We start from the raw sequence: 15,151 nt of genomic DNA, 5'->3' as shown, positions 1-15,151 counted from the left end.
ATGATTTCTCCTTTAATATATTATTCTTATAACATATTAATAAATCATAATAACCTCTTTCTCTATTATTTCTCCAGTCAAGTTGCTTTGGTGAAGGCAACCCAAAAGGACAATGCACAATCGGGTCAAGTACTAACCAAATATGGTTACAGGCTTAGACACTAATCCAACAACTGGTTGGGTGCCATGTCGCTCCTGAACGCCCTGAGGCGATCCTCCATCAGCTCTATGATCCCTTCCTTGATCGACCCGAAAATCACCGGGGTCGACTCAAGGATGTCTCTCGTGATCTCGGACGCGATGAACTCGCGTAGCCCCTCATCCACTAGCTCAGAACCTGCACCCGAACCTGATCCTAAACCGGATCATGATCTTGAACCTCCCCCTCCATGACGTGTGATCATCACCATTCTGTAACAGAACACATAATCGTCAGAATCATACATAACTCTCGGGAAGTCTCATACACTCTACAGTTCCCTGATTCCATCTTAGCCCTCCTTGAATCGAGTACGGATCCTCTGCTTTCTGTAGTACGGGCCCATACTACGTTCCACATCCATCCGTACTTTCCTCAAGGATTGCTTCGACTTCACCAAGTCCATTCTACTACTGCTGCTCTCTTTGCTAATCCCATCCTAGGCTTACCCTAGGGTAACTCTCCAACCCACCCTCCGCCATCAGCTGCATAAGAAGTCCCTGCTACCTTCACCTAACTAACTTGCGAATACCATCACATATCACCAAGACCAGATAATTCTTCGAATGAGAGGTCCTGCCCTACAACGGTTGGACTCAAACAAGAGCTGCGAAATAGGGCTAAACCTAACCTTCTGAAATTATTTAATCCTGACAATATGTAATGTAATGTATTCGTTTATTAGTTAAGTAAAGATAACTAGAACTTCTATTAGCACAAAGCAAGCAGCATTCGGGCGTTAAGTAATCCAATCAAACATACTCTATCCAAGCTATAATATAACTGACTAATCAATATTATCTTGCAGCTCAATAAACACATATAACAGGCATATCAGGCATCTTCCTAGATCATTAGCCCTAATCTAGCATGCAGTTCTCATACATATACAGTAGGCATATAAGGCATCCTTCCTAGATCCTTAGCCCTAATCTAGAATGCAGTTCTCATAATCATATCATATCATAACATAACATGTATGGGTATCTTGGGGAAAACTTACTTGAGCTCGACCGATCGCGCACATCACACATCTTGTTCTTTTTCAAAGTTCTTTTCTCTTTTCAAACTCCTTTTTATAAAAATGATTTTTCTTTTGAAATTTTTTTATACCAAGTCCTCAGTTTGAGTTCAGACACACCCGAGAGTGTATCTGAATCCCTCAAACTAAGGCTCTGATACCAACTTGTAACATCCCAAATTTCAAGACCAAAAATTTCATTTTTGCTATAACAATTTAGAAAACATTTATAAGAAAACATCAGAGTCATATCATTTCATAAAACCATAATCTCATGTCTCAAAATCATACCATAAAAATAGTAACAATGTCAGAGTACAATCCAAAGAAATCTCATAGTGCGGAAATCATGCGTGTGTGTGATATGCCGCTACCGCGCCGGCTCCTTCCCCTTTGCTGAAGAGGTACCTGAAACAAAACTGAAAACTGTAAGCACGAAGCTGTTGGATTAATGTCTAAGTCCGTAACTATATTTGGTATGTACTTTACCCGATTATGCATGGTCCTTTTGGGTTGCCTTCACCAAAGCAACTTGATAAGGTAATTTAAGGAGAGAGAGAGGATATTATGGTTTATTAATATATTATAAGAATAATATATTAAAGGAGAAATCATATTTGTTTAATTAGTATTAGTCATAAATTAATTAAGAATTAATTTGGTGACTAAAAGAGATTAATTAAATAAAGGGGCTTAAACTGTCAAATGTGTGATAGTTGAGTTTTGGGCTGAGAAACCTAATGGGCTAAGGGGGAACGAAATTATGATGAAGGATCATCATATTTTCGTCCAAGGCCTTATTCCAGAAGGTTCCTTGGGCTGCTTGGTGGCTAAGCTGTCCATTAGGGTTTAGACTGAAACCCTAGCAGCCTACAGTATAAATAGAGACCCTAGCCTTCAATTTTCGGCCACTTGCTTCCAAGAGAAACCCTAGGGCCGAAAATTAGCATCCTCCCTCCTCTCTCATAATTGCCTTCTTGCTTCTTGGTGTTTGTAAGCCATTAGAGGTACTACATTTGTGGTGCTTGCTTTCAAGAGTCTAAGAGATCAAGGAAACTAGTTGTTATTGCAATATAACAACAAAGGTATGTGTTCTACTCTTCTATGTGATTTTCGAAAATAGTAGGAGCATGCTAGGGTTTCTTATGTGTTCATAAAGTTGTATGTCTTATAGTGAAAACATAGATCCAATTAGGGTTGCATGCATACATAGGATTGTTTGTATAAAACATATCAGTGGTATCAGAGACTTTGGTTTTGTTTTCAACTGGATTTGATACATAATATAAACTTGACAAATTAGGGTTTATAGCTAGTAAACCCTAAGGCTTGGTAATTTTCGCAATTAGGGTTGCAAAACCCTAGTTGGCGATTTTTTTTTTGATAGGGTTCTTAAACCTTTTTCCTTTGCCTCCATATTTTCGAAATTAGGGTTGTGTAACCCTAGGGTTTTTCGAAAATCACATGTCCCCAAGATAAGATCCTAAAATTTTAGGGATTTGGATAACGCCATCTTTGTAATTATCAATTTAATTGTTTAAACTAGATAATTAAAGATTTTGAATTATCCCTTTCCATAATTTTCGAAATCTAGGGGATAAAGGGATTAGGATAAATTAATTGTTTAATTTAAAGATAATCCTTCAAGATTTAATAGTTTAAATTAATTGTTTAATTTTGGATAATTATTAAATCAAAGTTTTGGTGTTTAAAATTTTAAAATTAAATAGTTTTAATTTTCGAAAATTTTAAATATAATTAAAACACTAGTATTTTGAAATGTTTAAAATACACCCTTATACAATTATGATATTATAAGATTAATTATTATATATGTATAAGAATAAGCTAGTCTTATCGCTAGTAGGCCTCATTCACGAAGCCAGTCTATAAGGTGGGTATAAGGTTGCTGCCTATAAAATGGCGCTTAATGGGTGTACACTCACACCCACCGCTTGATTGACTGGTGGAGGGTCGTTAGTCGAACGGATAGGATAGGGCACTTAATTCCTCATTATAAGTATAATGGAAATAATAAAGTAACTACAATGTTTTATAAATTCCCAATCTTAGTTACTTTAGGGTAAAATATGAAAATGATGCTATTCCATGGAATTACACTTTGTACCCTTGTCAAACGTTAGTAGAGCGTGTGTGGCTAACCGGCACACTAATTTGGGATTGACATTGGTGGAAAAGGGTGGCTCGATGTTTATCATAGATCAATGGAGCGTGCGTGACTAACCGACACATTGATTAGGTGATAGAGACATTGAGTGCACCATGTTGATTCGCATGGTTATTCACAACTTGTTTGCGATCCTCGGTATCCCAGTCGCAAATTTGAAGTGCATATCGAGATTTAAACATGCCATTGAAATGTTCAATGAATCTCAAAAGAAATCTAGGAATTTTCAAATACATTTAAAACTTAATCTCTTTTCGTTTTTCATGGTGAAAATTAGTGAATCGTCATTCACTTACCTTCAAATTATTTACTTTTAGATTACGACATCCCTTTTCTAAGTTGTAAATAATGTTGTTGGATCCTAGCCCTAATTTCTCATTTGGGTGTTTAATTGGGGATTCATTTCTAATCAAACTTTGTTCCTTTCTATTTCAGATGTCTAACGCAAACGCAAACAACAACGCTTCTGGGTCATTCTCGCTGATGAACCTGTGTCAAAAGGTGACATTTGATGGGTCGAATTTCAACGAATGGATGAGATACATTCGCATGATCACTCGCTACGAGGACAAAGAATATGTCCTCGATGAGAAACTTGAAAAGATCAACCCAGAAGTTGCTACTCCTAAAGAGATAGCCGCCTTTGAGGCCCACGAGCGTGATGCTACGAAAGTTCATTGCATCATGCTGGCCACCATGAACCTCGAACTCCAAAAGTCCTATGAGGACATGTATCCATATGAGATGCATCAAGATTTGCTGGACAGGTACCACCAAAGCGTGAGGCAAGAGCGCTATGAGATCATTACCAGCATGATCACCGCTAGGATGGGGAGTGGAGAATCCCTAACCGCTCATTTGCAGAGAATGCAAAGGTATGTTGATCGTCTTCTCAAACTTAATGTTAAGTTTGATGAGGATTTGGCTATCGACATCATCCTCCACTCCTTGCCTTCCTGCTACAACCAGTTCAGAATGACCTACCATATGAACAAGGAAGAGGTCACCCTGAGTAAACTTCAAGGGCTCCTGAGGACTGCTGAGAGCAACCTCAAGGACAAATCTATTGCATCATCCTCTACTGTAGCTGCTCCTGTGTTGGCAATTGGCCAAGGAAAGGGTAAAAAGAGGAAGGCTCCTTCTAAGAGCCACCAAAAGGGTAAGACCCAAGATGGTTCCTCTTCTAGTGGGACCAAAGCAGGTTCTGTTAAGCCCTCTTCTGACCCCAAGGAAGCAGAGTGCTTCTATTGCCACCAGAAGGGCCACTGGAAACGAAGCTGCCCTAAATATCTGCAAGATATTAAGGATGGGAAGATAAAGCCCACCTTTGTAGGTATGTATTCAATTAAATCTAATAACTCATCACTTGCTACTTCATGGGTCCTTGATACTGGATGTGGTTTCCACATTTGTTCTGATTTGCAGGGGCTAAGAGAAAGTAGGGAAGTGGAGCATGGGAGAATAAACTTGGTCATGGGAAACAAGAAGTCATCACTAGTAACCAAGATCGGAGTTTATTCTTTAGTGTTGAGAAATGGGTTAGGACTAGATTTAAATAATTGTTGCTATTCGCCAGATGTGGCAAGGAACATCATTTCTTTTCATGGATTATATAGACAAGGTTTCAAATATTCATTTGATAATAGCAATGGTTCTATTAATGTTTATTTGAATGGTGTTTTTTATTTCAATGCATTACCTTGTAATGGGATTTATGAATCTGTGTTGATTGTGGATAATTTAGGAAATGATGTCTTGAATATTTATTCGTCCAATAGTTTGGAAAAAGCATGCTTGTGGCATTGTCGCCTTGGCCATGTTAACAAGAAACGCATAGCCCAACTCCAAAAGGATGGAGTCTTGGAGTCATTCGACCTTAGGGACGATGACGTGTGTGAATCTTGTTTACTTGGGAAGATGACCAAGTCACCCTTTACTGGCACATGTGAAAGGGGTGAGGGTGTATTGGATCTCATACATACTGATGTATGTGGACCCTTTAGATCCACCACAAGGGATGCTTGTCGCTTCTACGTGACTTTTACACACCCATGTATCGATAACAGGTTTGATTTCTATTCCCCTTTCTTTATTTCTTCGTTTTATAAATCAAACCCCTAGCATTTTATATATGATTTACTTACCGATTTATGATCTTTTTCCATTTTGTTAGATGTTGTTTGAGTCTTTGAATGGTCTAAACATAGTTGGGAAGAATAGAAGCTTGAAATTATGCTCTAGGAAGTGAACCAGAAACTCTTATTAGGTTTTTAGACTGAAGATATATGAACGAGCAGTTGACCAGAACTTACTACCAGTAGCAAAGGTAACATATGGAAGAACACAAAAATAATTCTATGAGAATATTGCACACCAGGTGTTTGTAGAAATGCCTGAAAGAGAACTTGATGTTCAAATTCTTGAAGAACACAAAAATAATTTATGAGTTCGTTATTTGTGTTACTTGATTTTAACATGTAGTATGAGTTCTCTTAGAATTACTAAAATTTGTTTTATTTTTGTTGTATAAAAGCATTCTCACATAGTTTTATTCTTACATAATTCAATTTCATGACAGTTATTCTCATAGAATGAATGAAGTACATGATGATCAATGGCCCGAAGGTTGGATGAATGTGTGTGGGATAGACATGAACAATCCTTAACGGTCACCGTTCTTCCACAAAAATGCACTACTCATTGTCATATTATGTTAGATTAATCTATAATAGGATGATAAGAGTATATGTAATAGTATATTCCAATAGAATAATCTACATATTATATTTGTTTGTTTTTAGGGAGTGTTTCATTATTATAGAATAAAATATAAAGTTTTTTATTTTTTCAAGGATGTGATAGAAAAAATTTAACTTGTATCTAAAAATTTGTTTATTCTGCGAGAAGTAAGACTCTTTATTAATTTATGGCTTGCATTTTCATAGAATATCATTATAAAAAGAATGTCATTCTGTCAGAATAAAACCGGATATGATTAAAAATTATGTTAGAATTATTTAAACTAAATTAATTTTAAAAAAAAAATCAAAATTTAAAAATTAAGATAATCAAAGATCCATTAAAATCTGTAAATTTCTTTTTTTAAATTTGGGTTTCCTAATTTTAAGGCAATGCAAATGTACAATATTACCATTCTTTTAATTAAATGGCATTATTCTATTTTTCTTTTATTTAATAATATAGGTAAATCACTTTCTTAAAATAAGTAAAATGATTACCCAAGCCTATACATACACACACACACACACACACACATATATATATATATATATATATATATATATATATATATATATATATATATATATATATATATATATATATATATATATATATATATATATATATATCTTAAAACTAGCATGCATTAAGTTGGGATTTGTTTTTCATGCACATTAGTGGCGGTGTCTCGAAGCCTCTATAACTCATGTTCTATGAAATTAGTGCATACACTAATGTGTAATATGTTATATTTACATACATGGAATCATCGATATAATCAGGAATCAAGAAACTAAGTCTTAAACATAATAAGTATGACATATATGTGATATGTCCTAGACTTTGACTTGAGTATGAACCCTAATTGGTGACATGAAGCTAATTCTTAGTGGAGATTATGATACATTAGGAATCAAATCATACAATTTTGCTATGATTTTGGAGAATATGACTTGTTATATTTAGGGGAGGTGTCGTTGTGTATATATATATATATATATTTTTTTGTTGATGACATTGTGTTGATGCAGACACTAAAAGCATGTTAAATGCTAGGTTTAGATACTTGGAGGTTTATACCGGAAGAGAAGGGGTTTCAAATGAACAAAGCGCATACATTATATTTTTGACGCAACTTCAACAAAGAATGCAATTATATTTGAGTAGAATGGGGTGTTGCAGAAGAAGTCACACACTATATGACAAAGGAGTTTAGTGTGCCATGAAGGTCTCATTGATATTGAAGGGAAATTTTTACATGGTGACAGTTAAACCAACTATGATGTGTGGATCAAAATATTGGTAGATTAAAAATGAACATAAGAGGAAGAGGCACGCAAATGATGATTCTCGATAGACATGTAGTAGAACATTGTTTGAAGATATTCCAAATGCCACAATCACAAATACATTGGGAGTGGCTTCAGTCACGAAAAAATTGAGGGAATGAAGATTTTGATGGATCAAACATGTCCAAAGGAGGCAAACGACGACTACAGCTAGGAGGGTGGACATAGTCACCCGGTTAATGTGAGGAGATAAGGACGTCCAAGAAGGAGTCGAGAAGATATTATGAGGTTAGATGTGAATGAGATGGCTCTTTCAAAGGATTAGACATTAAAGAGGTCAAACATTAATTAATGAGTTGATTGAGCTCTCTCGGATGAGTATACCTCACATATAGGAGGAGGTAGAAGCTTAGAATAAGGGTGGTGTAGTATAAGTCCTAGTTTTCCTTTTTTTTGTGTGTGTGTGTTTGTTTTTCAAACGGTATCTAATTGATTAACTTTTCCCACCTCCACTTTCCACTTTATTACTTTACCCTCCACTTTCTACCTTATTACTTTACCCTGAAACGAGAATTGAACAATGTTAAATTCTAAAAAGAATTAAAAGAGCTAAAAGCATCACTAGAAAATCATATTATCAATGACTTCCAAATTCCAAACAAAGAAAAAAACAATTGTCACGTTATAAATTAACCTTTCATGAATTATAATATGCCACACCTTTATAATTATAGGCAAATTGTATTAGTTACCATCCTCAACTTCATGAAAAGAGAAAATGTATATCACATGAGCATTTTGATGATGTTCTTGGGTATTTATTGTAGGGTTAAAAAGTAGGCATACCAAACATGGAGAGTATTGATTGAAGTCAGAGCTTCAGCAAATAAGGCAGTCCATTTAATCGGTTACCCACTTCTTATATTCATTCCAATACCACACCCCCACACCTTCATAAAGAATCCATCCTTCAACCTAATCTCTTCAATCATATTCCTTTTTATTCATATTCTGTAAATAAACAATCTATCCTTCATGTAACTATATCATTACGTTATCTTGTTTATGAACAAAATTGCGTTCCACTTCTAAGAAGAAAAATCCTATTCTCCATATACTTATATCATGTACTATAGTGGCATGAGAGCATTCACTCTACTTCTTAAAGAAACTAGCATGTCAATATAAAGACCAAACGTTCATGTCTGCTAAGAGTTTCTATAAATAGAACAAGAATCCTGTGCAAGTTATTCTACAGTTCTAAAAGTAGCAAGTCGTCTTCAATGATGTGAATTCTTTCCATATGCATCCAACAACCATTTACCTAATAATATTACATCATTTATTTGAAGGACCGGGTGTTAGGTAATGTAGGCCACCTAAAGAAATTCATAGCAAAAAAATTGAAGTTCAATAAACACAACATGAATAAGATTTTATTGCTTTGAAAGGTCAACCATCAAGACCTTTAATGAATTTGTCTCAAATCATGGGTTTTTTTTCCCTTTAATGATGTCTAAAGAGTACAATTTACATCTCATTTTATGTAATAAGATACATTTATCTTGTTGCTATCCAGAATGGCCCCGAGGGGAAAGGATGTGTGAAAATTGAAAGATACAAACTATATTGCCTTTATAAGCTCAAAGATTTTGGGAATTGTAGGACCCACAAGGCTAATTGCATTATGATAAACCGAGCTTCTAGTGAGATTTCTTCAAACCAGATACCAATGAAGCTAAATAATGACTTGGCATTTGATAACTTCTCCTCAATAACTGCCTCAGCTGAAACTCTTCCAATGATCAAGAACGACTCCAAAGAAGGTCTTTGCAACTGTTAAAGAAACAAAAGTGAAATTCATCAAGATTCAAGAAAGCTGGCTTTTTTATAAAGTTTTGAAAGATATTGTAATACTAAATACCAATGCATTGTCGACTGAGCGTAAGCAATCATTTGTTTTCATCATTAGAAGTATAACACGTGGAAGTCTATGCAGAAGCTCTGTCACTTGAGAAAAGTATTCAGGACCATATATCTGAAAAACAAAGGTCAAAGCTTTTATTACATATTATGTCTCAAAGATTTATTTGATAAACATCATAAAGTTCAAAGATTTATTCAATATACATCTCAAATGTCAAAGCTTTATTTGATATATACATCATAAAGGTCAAAGCTTTATTCAATATACATCACAAAGGTCAAAGATTTATTGGGTATGCATTGCAAGGGTCAAAGGGTCAGAGCTTTATTTGATATACATCCTAAAGGTCAAAGCTTTATAGGATATACATCACAAAGGTCAAAGCTTTATTTATAATTACATCATAAAGGTCAAAGCTTTGCTGGATATATCTCACAAAGGTCAAACCTTTAATCAATACATATCACAAAGGTCAAAGCTTTATTTGATATACATCATAAAGGTCAAAGCTTTATTCGATATACATCAATAAGGTCAAATCTTTATATGATATACATTATAAAGGTCAAAGCTTTATATACATCACAAAGGTCAACACTCACCTGAAGGTCTGATTGATCACGTATGACCAAATGGTCAACAGCAGGATCAATAACTCTCTCCCATGGTTTCATAGTAAGAATACTTGTGAAAAATGTATAAAGATCCTCTCCAGCACCAAATTTCATGCAATTTTCCTTGATTCCTTTGGCATCAGCCAAGACCAAAGCCTGCAAAACAAATCAATTCTTTTCGTTTTTGCAATTTTATAAGAAAAAAAAATCAAGAAATCACAAAGTGCACCTTCCAGAGTGCAGCATAGCTGGTTCTTGTGTAGGTGTCAAGTTCTTTGTAGAGTCCATGGTCAAGGAGTACTAATTGTGGTTTACATCTTCCTTTACACAAACAAAAATCAAAAAACACCATGAACAATGTGGTCAATAAATAAAAATAGAGAAAGGGGCAAAATTGGAAAAATACCAAAAATGCTACTTCTGCCCGAAGGCAAAGCACGAACTATCAAATTTGCAGCATGTGGATCACAATGTACAAATCCATGTTTGAACATCATTTCAGCAAAAATTTGACTAACCTACATTTAAGTCAAACCAGACTCTTATAAACATTCAACAACTATGCAACATGAAAGCAAAAAAAGAAAAAAAAGAAATGGACTTACTAGTTTCGATATGTCATGGGGTCTAATTCCAAGTTTTTTGATGCTTTTTAAATCATTGACTTGTGGACCTTCTATGAACTCCATGGTCAACAATTTTGATGTACTTAGACTCCAATAGATTTTAGGGGCATACACATAGCCTGCAATGTGAGGAGATAACCTTCGAAAGTTGTCCATACATTTTATGTTGTTCTTGGCCTCATTTAAGAAATCTAGCTCCTGATAATCATAATTATAACTTATTAAGAATAAAGTTAGAATCCCATAAACAAATTAGTATATGACCATATATCCCACAATCCTAAGCCCTAACATATAAAGGGAGGAGCAAATTAGAGGTGTTAGATGTTGAAATTCCTAATCTAACCTTGGGTGAAGTTTCACGGACTTCATCTACCAACCACCTACATCATAACCAAGCAAATTTTAGGCCACATGGATAAATAGAGTCTTGACATCAAGTCTACATGGTCAAACCCTAAAACTTCTTATTCATAAATTCCTGCCAAAAGATATGGTTAGTGTAATATCATGCAAAAAGGTATAAGCTTGTAATCGAATGAAGATGTAAACCTGTAATCAAATGAAGGAAAGAAGCGATGCACAGTGTTTACAATCAATTCCACTGTGGCAAAATCAGCAGCTGCAGTATCTGTCATGTGTGTATGTTGTACCTAGAATGACAAAACATCAAATGTCAATCTTGAATTTTGTACAAAAAATTCAAGAAACATTCATTTTATGGAACAAAAAACTAAAAGAATTGGAATAGGATGATAAGAGTTTGAAACCTTCACAGCAACTTTTTGTCCCTCATGAGTACGAGCAACATGAACTTGTGCAATGGAAGCACTTGCAATTGGTACAGGATCAAAATCGTCAAAAATCTTGGAAACAAAAAGGTTTGACTCAGTTTCACTACTCAAGATATTGGGATAATAAATTTTAAGTATTAAGCACCTCTTCAGGTGTCCCACCAAGCTCTTTCTTGACAACTCGACACACTTGATCATATGTTGAAGTTGGACATTTATTCAACATTGACTCCCTCATTGTTTTAGAGTACTCTAGGGGTACCAAGAAATCCTAAATGACAAAATAGTAATTAGGTCAATGAAAGATAGTTACTTTATCTAAGTTTGCATGTATTAAAGCGGATAAATCTTGAGATAAAAAACTAAGTTTCTTGAAATTGATCATGGGTATTAATGGAAAGCAGCAGATCATACCAGTTGACCAACATGTTGACCAAGCTTGATATAAATTCCACCATTTTTGAAGCATAGCTCTTCAAGCCTACGTGCGTTCCTGGTGTGAAGTTCATGCTTTACTCTTGCCCTTTCATCGCTACCTTCTGGCAGTCCCATTAATGAATACTCGTAATCTAAAAGAACACAATTTGAATTGCATTTGAGGGAAAATGTCAAGAGCAAATATCAGCAAAGGTAAAAGAAATTGAATGATAATCACAACATGTCAACAACTAACAAAGCCAAAGAATTATTCGTACTTCAGAATTGTAAACTCGAGGTTTTCAAATGAACTAGACAAATTAAGTAAACATACCGAAGGCAATTGTAGCAGCGGTGACTGAGAGACGAAAGAGACGGAGAGGGATGGCCGTGCAGAGCTTGAGGGAGGTGGCAGGATCGTCGGAATTAGCAATGGTAGCGGCACCAACTCCGCAGCCCAAGGCGGAGGCAGCAAAGGCAAGCTTCCATTTCGAAGGCCAAATAGATCGAGGCACTGCCATGATTGTCAGCCAGTGAATTTCCTCCGGGAAAACAACCGTGAGGCGGTGGTGGGTGGTGTCCTCCCTTCCTTTTGCCTCTTATTTCACGTCAAAACGGTATATGATCAAAGGTTAAATGGAAGAAAGCAAATCAAGAATTTGACCCTTTTGGGTATTGATTGAACCAAAGCCATAAAAGAATCAAGGGGAGCGGGAACAAGAACAAGAACACCTATAAAAACTGCCTGCAAATGGTTGCCTTGGACAATTGTAGGGTTTTTCTCCGTGTCTTTTTTCCTAATTCCAATTCCAAGTTTTCAATTTTTAGATTATGAAATTGAAGTAAAAGTTTTATGTATTTTGTAAATAAAATTTTCAAAATTAAGTAATGATTAATCATTTTAATTTTAGATTAACTACTTAAAATGATATTATATTTTGTTTCGTGTTTATATTTAATAATGGTTTTAATATATTTAACCTTGTGAATTTTTTTCACATTTATAAAAAAAGGATAATAATACTTACTATTTTTGGGAGGAATATACAAATCTAGCCAAAATCTTTAATTACTTAACAAAAATTAGCCAAAAAAACCACTTAGCCAAAAATAGCCCACAAAAGAGTAGTCAACTGTAGGTTGACTACTGTTTCGCCAAATCGTCTACTGTTTCATTTTTGTATAATTTTTTTTTTTCATTTTTAGGATACAAAACCGTAGGTTTTTAAAAACCTACAGTTTCCTCTCGAAACCTACGGTTTCCTCAAAACAGTAGTTAAAACCTCCAAAACAGTAGATTTAAAATTAAAAAAAAAAACGTATTTTTTTCACCCAAAACCGTAGCTACGGTTTGGGAAACCGTAGGTTTTAAAAAACCTACGGTTTTGTATCCTAAAAATGAAAAAAAAATTATACAAAACACAAAACAATAGACGATTTGGCGAAACAATAGACGAATATCGAAACCTACGGTTTCGTAGGCTATAATTGGACATTTACTAATTTTTTGCTATAAATTGCTAATGACTTCCTTAATTTGACTAGATTAGTAATTGCCCCTATTTTTGGCATCTAAAACAAGTTTAATTGTTAAATGTATATAAAATATTATTTTTTGCTAAAAGTGAGCTCGCAAATGAGTGTGGATCGAATGATCTAGGTCACAAGTCTAAACACATTTAGATTTAAGTAGATAGTTTTTATAGTATAAATTAAAATGGGTTAAGTCATATCAGATGATTTGTCGATACTTTTTAGACATCTGTTGATAATGAAAAAGAAAGATGTAAAACTGAATATATGTATGGCATAAGAGAAAATATGTGATTCGTCAATACTTTATATATATATATATATATATATATATATATATATATATATATATATGTGTGTGTGTGTGTGTTTTTGTTAAATATATGTGGTTTCATATCGTTCTATTTTCCTTAGGTTTAAAAAAACACTTTAAAAAGTAGTCTAAAAACAAGACTTAAAAAGTAACATACTTTGTTTCGTATCACATTTAGCCAACAATGTTTTTCTACACGTTTTACCATTGAACTTGTCTCATATGTTCAAAAAAATGGTAATATTACATATAACAACCGGTAATATTACATTTTTGAATTAGTAAAACAAGTTCAATGATCAAATATGTACAACATAAACATTGTTGACTAAATGTGAACACGAAACAAAATATGTTACTATTTTAAGTCATTAACCCTTTAATTTATTCAACACTAATGATTCTTCAGTCCTATAAAAATGATATAAAATTAAGGTAAGGCTAATTGAAAATGTCGGAAGTCTACTTCGTATGAACTCAGGTGTAACAAAGAAAAAAAATGTGAGCTCATAATGTGGGGTCTTGTTATTCTCTTCCATATGAAAAAGTTTGCACGAAATGGAAAGAGATGATCAATGGTAAACAGATAACTATTATACATAACACAAATATTGAAGAACGATAGTAACAGTAAAGTAAGAAATGTGTACTTGGAAATATAGGTTGAAAATATAAAGGAACAAAGTAAGACAGTAGAATTAGCACGACAAACACACAACAGTGAAAATGTAGCTACTACTTGTACCCTTCATAATATTATTCCACTGCACTAAAGCTACTCACACATACCCTTCTATATGAGGGCATATCATCGGTAAGATCTAACTCCTTCAATTCTAACATCATGGTATCTTCTCATTTCCTTCTCCAAGAACCTCTCCTTCCGGCATTATCGACATTAGTTGTCTCCATTTTCCCAAATGTAATCCTTAGTTGTCTCTTATGTATGGGTCTAAACCACGACAATCTTTCCTACCTTATATTCCAGATGATCGAAGTCACCCTAAACATAATTTTATTATCACGGTCGATATCTTATCTAAGAAAGTTCTACCATAAGTCCTCCATACTATCCTTATTTCCATGACCTACATCTTCTCTCGTGTTTCTTCTTAATTGACCTAAGTTCATATGCATACAATCAATTGGCCTTACAACAACCATAGAAAATTTTCATTTTAGTTTTAGTTGAACCTTTTTGTCACCTAAAATTCATGTGGTTGCTCTCTATTTCACTCGCCATATCTTTATATAGGACTATAGGAGGTAACATTATCCTTATTCAATGATGTTAAACTAGTGTCAACTGACACTACAAATTCACTTCATTCCTTTGAGATCACCATGAATTTGTGCTCTCATTTTCTCTCTTTACTTTAGTATGACCAAAACCTCTTTAAACCCTAAAACATCATTTGTCTACTATTTATACCGTTCATCTACAATATTTCTTTGGATAAAATAATAAAATAAATGACTCTTATGTAG

At 34.3% G+C, this 15,151-nt stretch overlaps 1 protein-coding gene across 1 annotated transcript; it reads right to left on the bottom strand.

Moving 5' to 3' along the window:
- Positions 1-8,842: 8,842 nt before the first annotated feature.
- Positions 8,843-12,618, bottom strand: LOC145134797 (putative ABC1 protein At2g40090). Its single transcript, XM_079069627.1, has 12 exons — positions 12,152-12,618; positions 11,815-11,969; positions 11,546-11,671; positions 11,377-11,472; positions 11,159-11,259; positions 10,953-10,989; positions 10,586-10,804; positions 10,387-10,498; positions 10,210-10,301; positions 9,969-10,136; positions 9,364-9,477; positions 8,843-9,275 (listed from the first exon to the last, which is right to left on the bottom strand). The coding sequence occupies exons 1-12, from the start codon at positions 12,336-12,338 to the stop codon at positions 9,075-9,077; spliced, it is 1,608 nt and encodes a 535-aa protein (XP_078925753.1). The 5' UTR covers positions 12,339-12,618; the 3' UTR covers positions 8,843-9,074.
- Positions 12,619-15,151: the final 2,533 nt, after the last annotated feature.

The sequence above is a fragment of the Lactuca virosa genome, chromosome 8 (assembly GCF_052849685.1).
Source record: "Lactuca virosa cultivar CGN04683 chromosome 8, Lactuca_virosa_CGN04683_v6, whole genome shotgun sequence".
Classification (NCBI taxonomy): Eukaryota; Viridiplantae; Streptophyta; class Magnoliopsida; order Asterales; family Asteraceae; genus Lactuca; species Lactuca virosa.
This window is presented reverse-complemented; position numbering and strand designations above follow the sequence as displayed.

Bases quoted from the DNA above. Each gene is read 5' to 3' on its own strand.
- LOC145134797 (XM_079069627.1), bottom strand. From the start codon at position 12,338: ATGGCAGTGCCTCGATCTATTTGGCCTTCGAAATGGAAGCTTGCCTTT. The intron at 9,478-9,968 runs GTGAGTGTTGAC...TTTGTTTTTCAG, and splicing joins GTGATCAATCAGACCTTCAG to ATATATGGTCCTGAATACTT. The intron at 9,276-9,363 runs GTATTTAGTATT...TTTCTTTAACAG, and splicing joins GCTCAGTCGACAATGCATTG to TTGCAAAGACCTTCTTTGGA.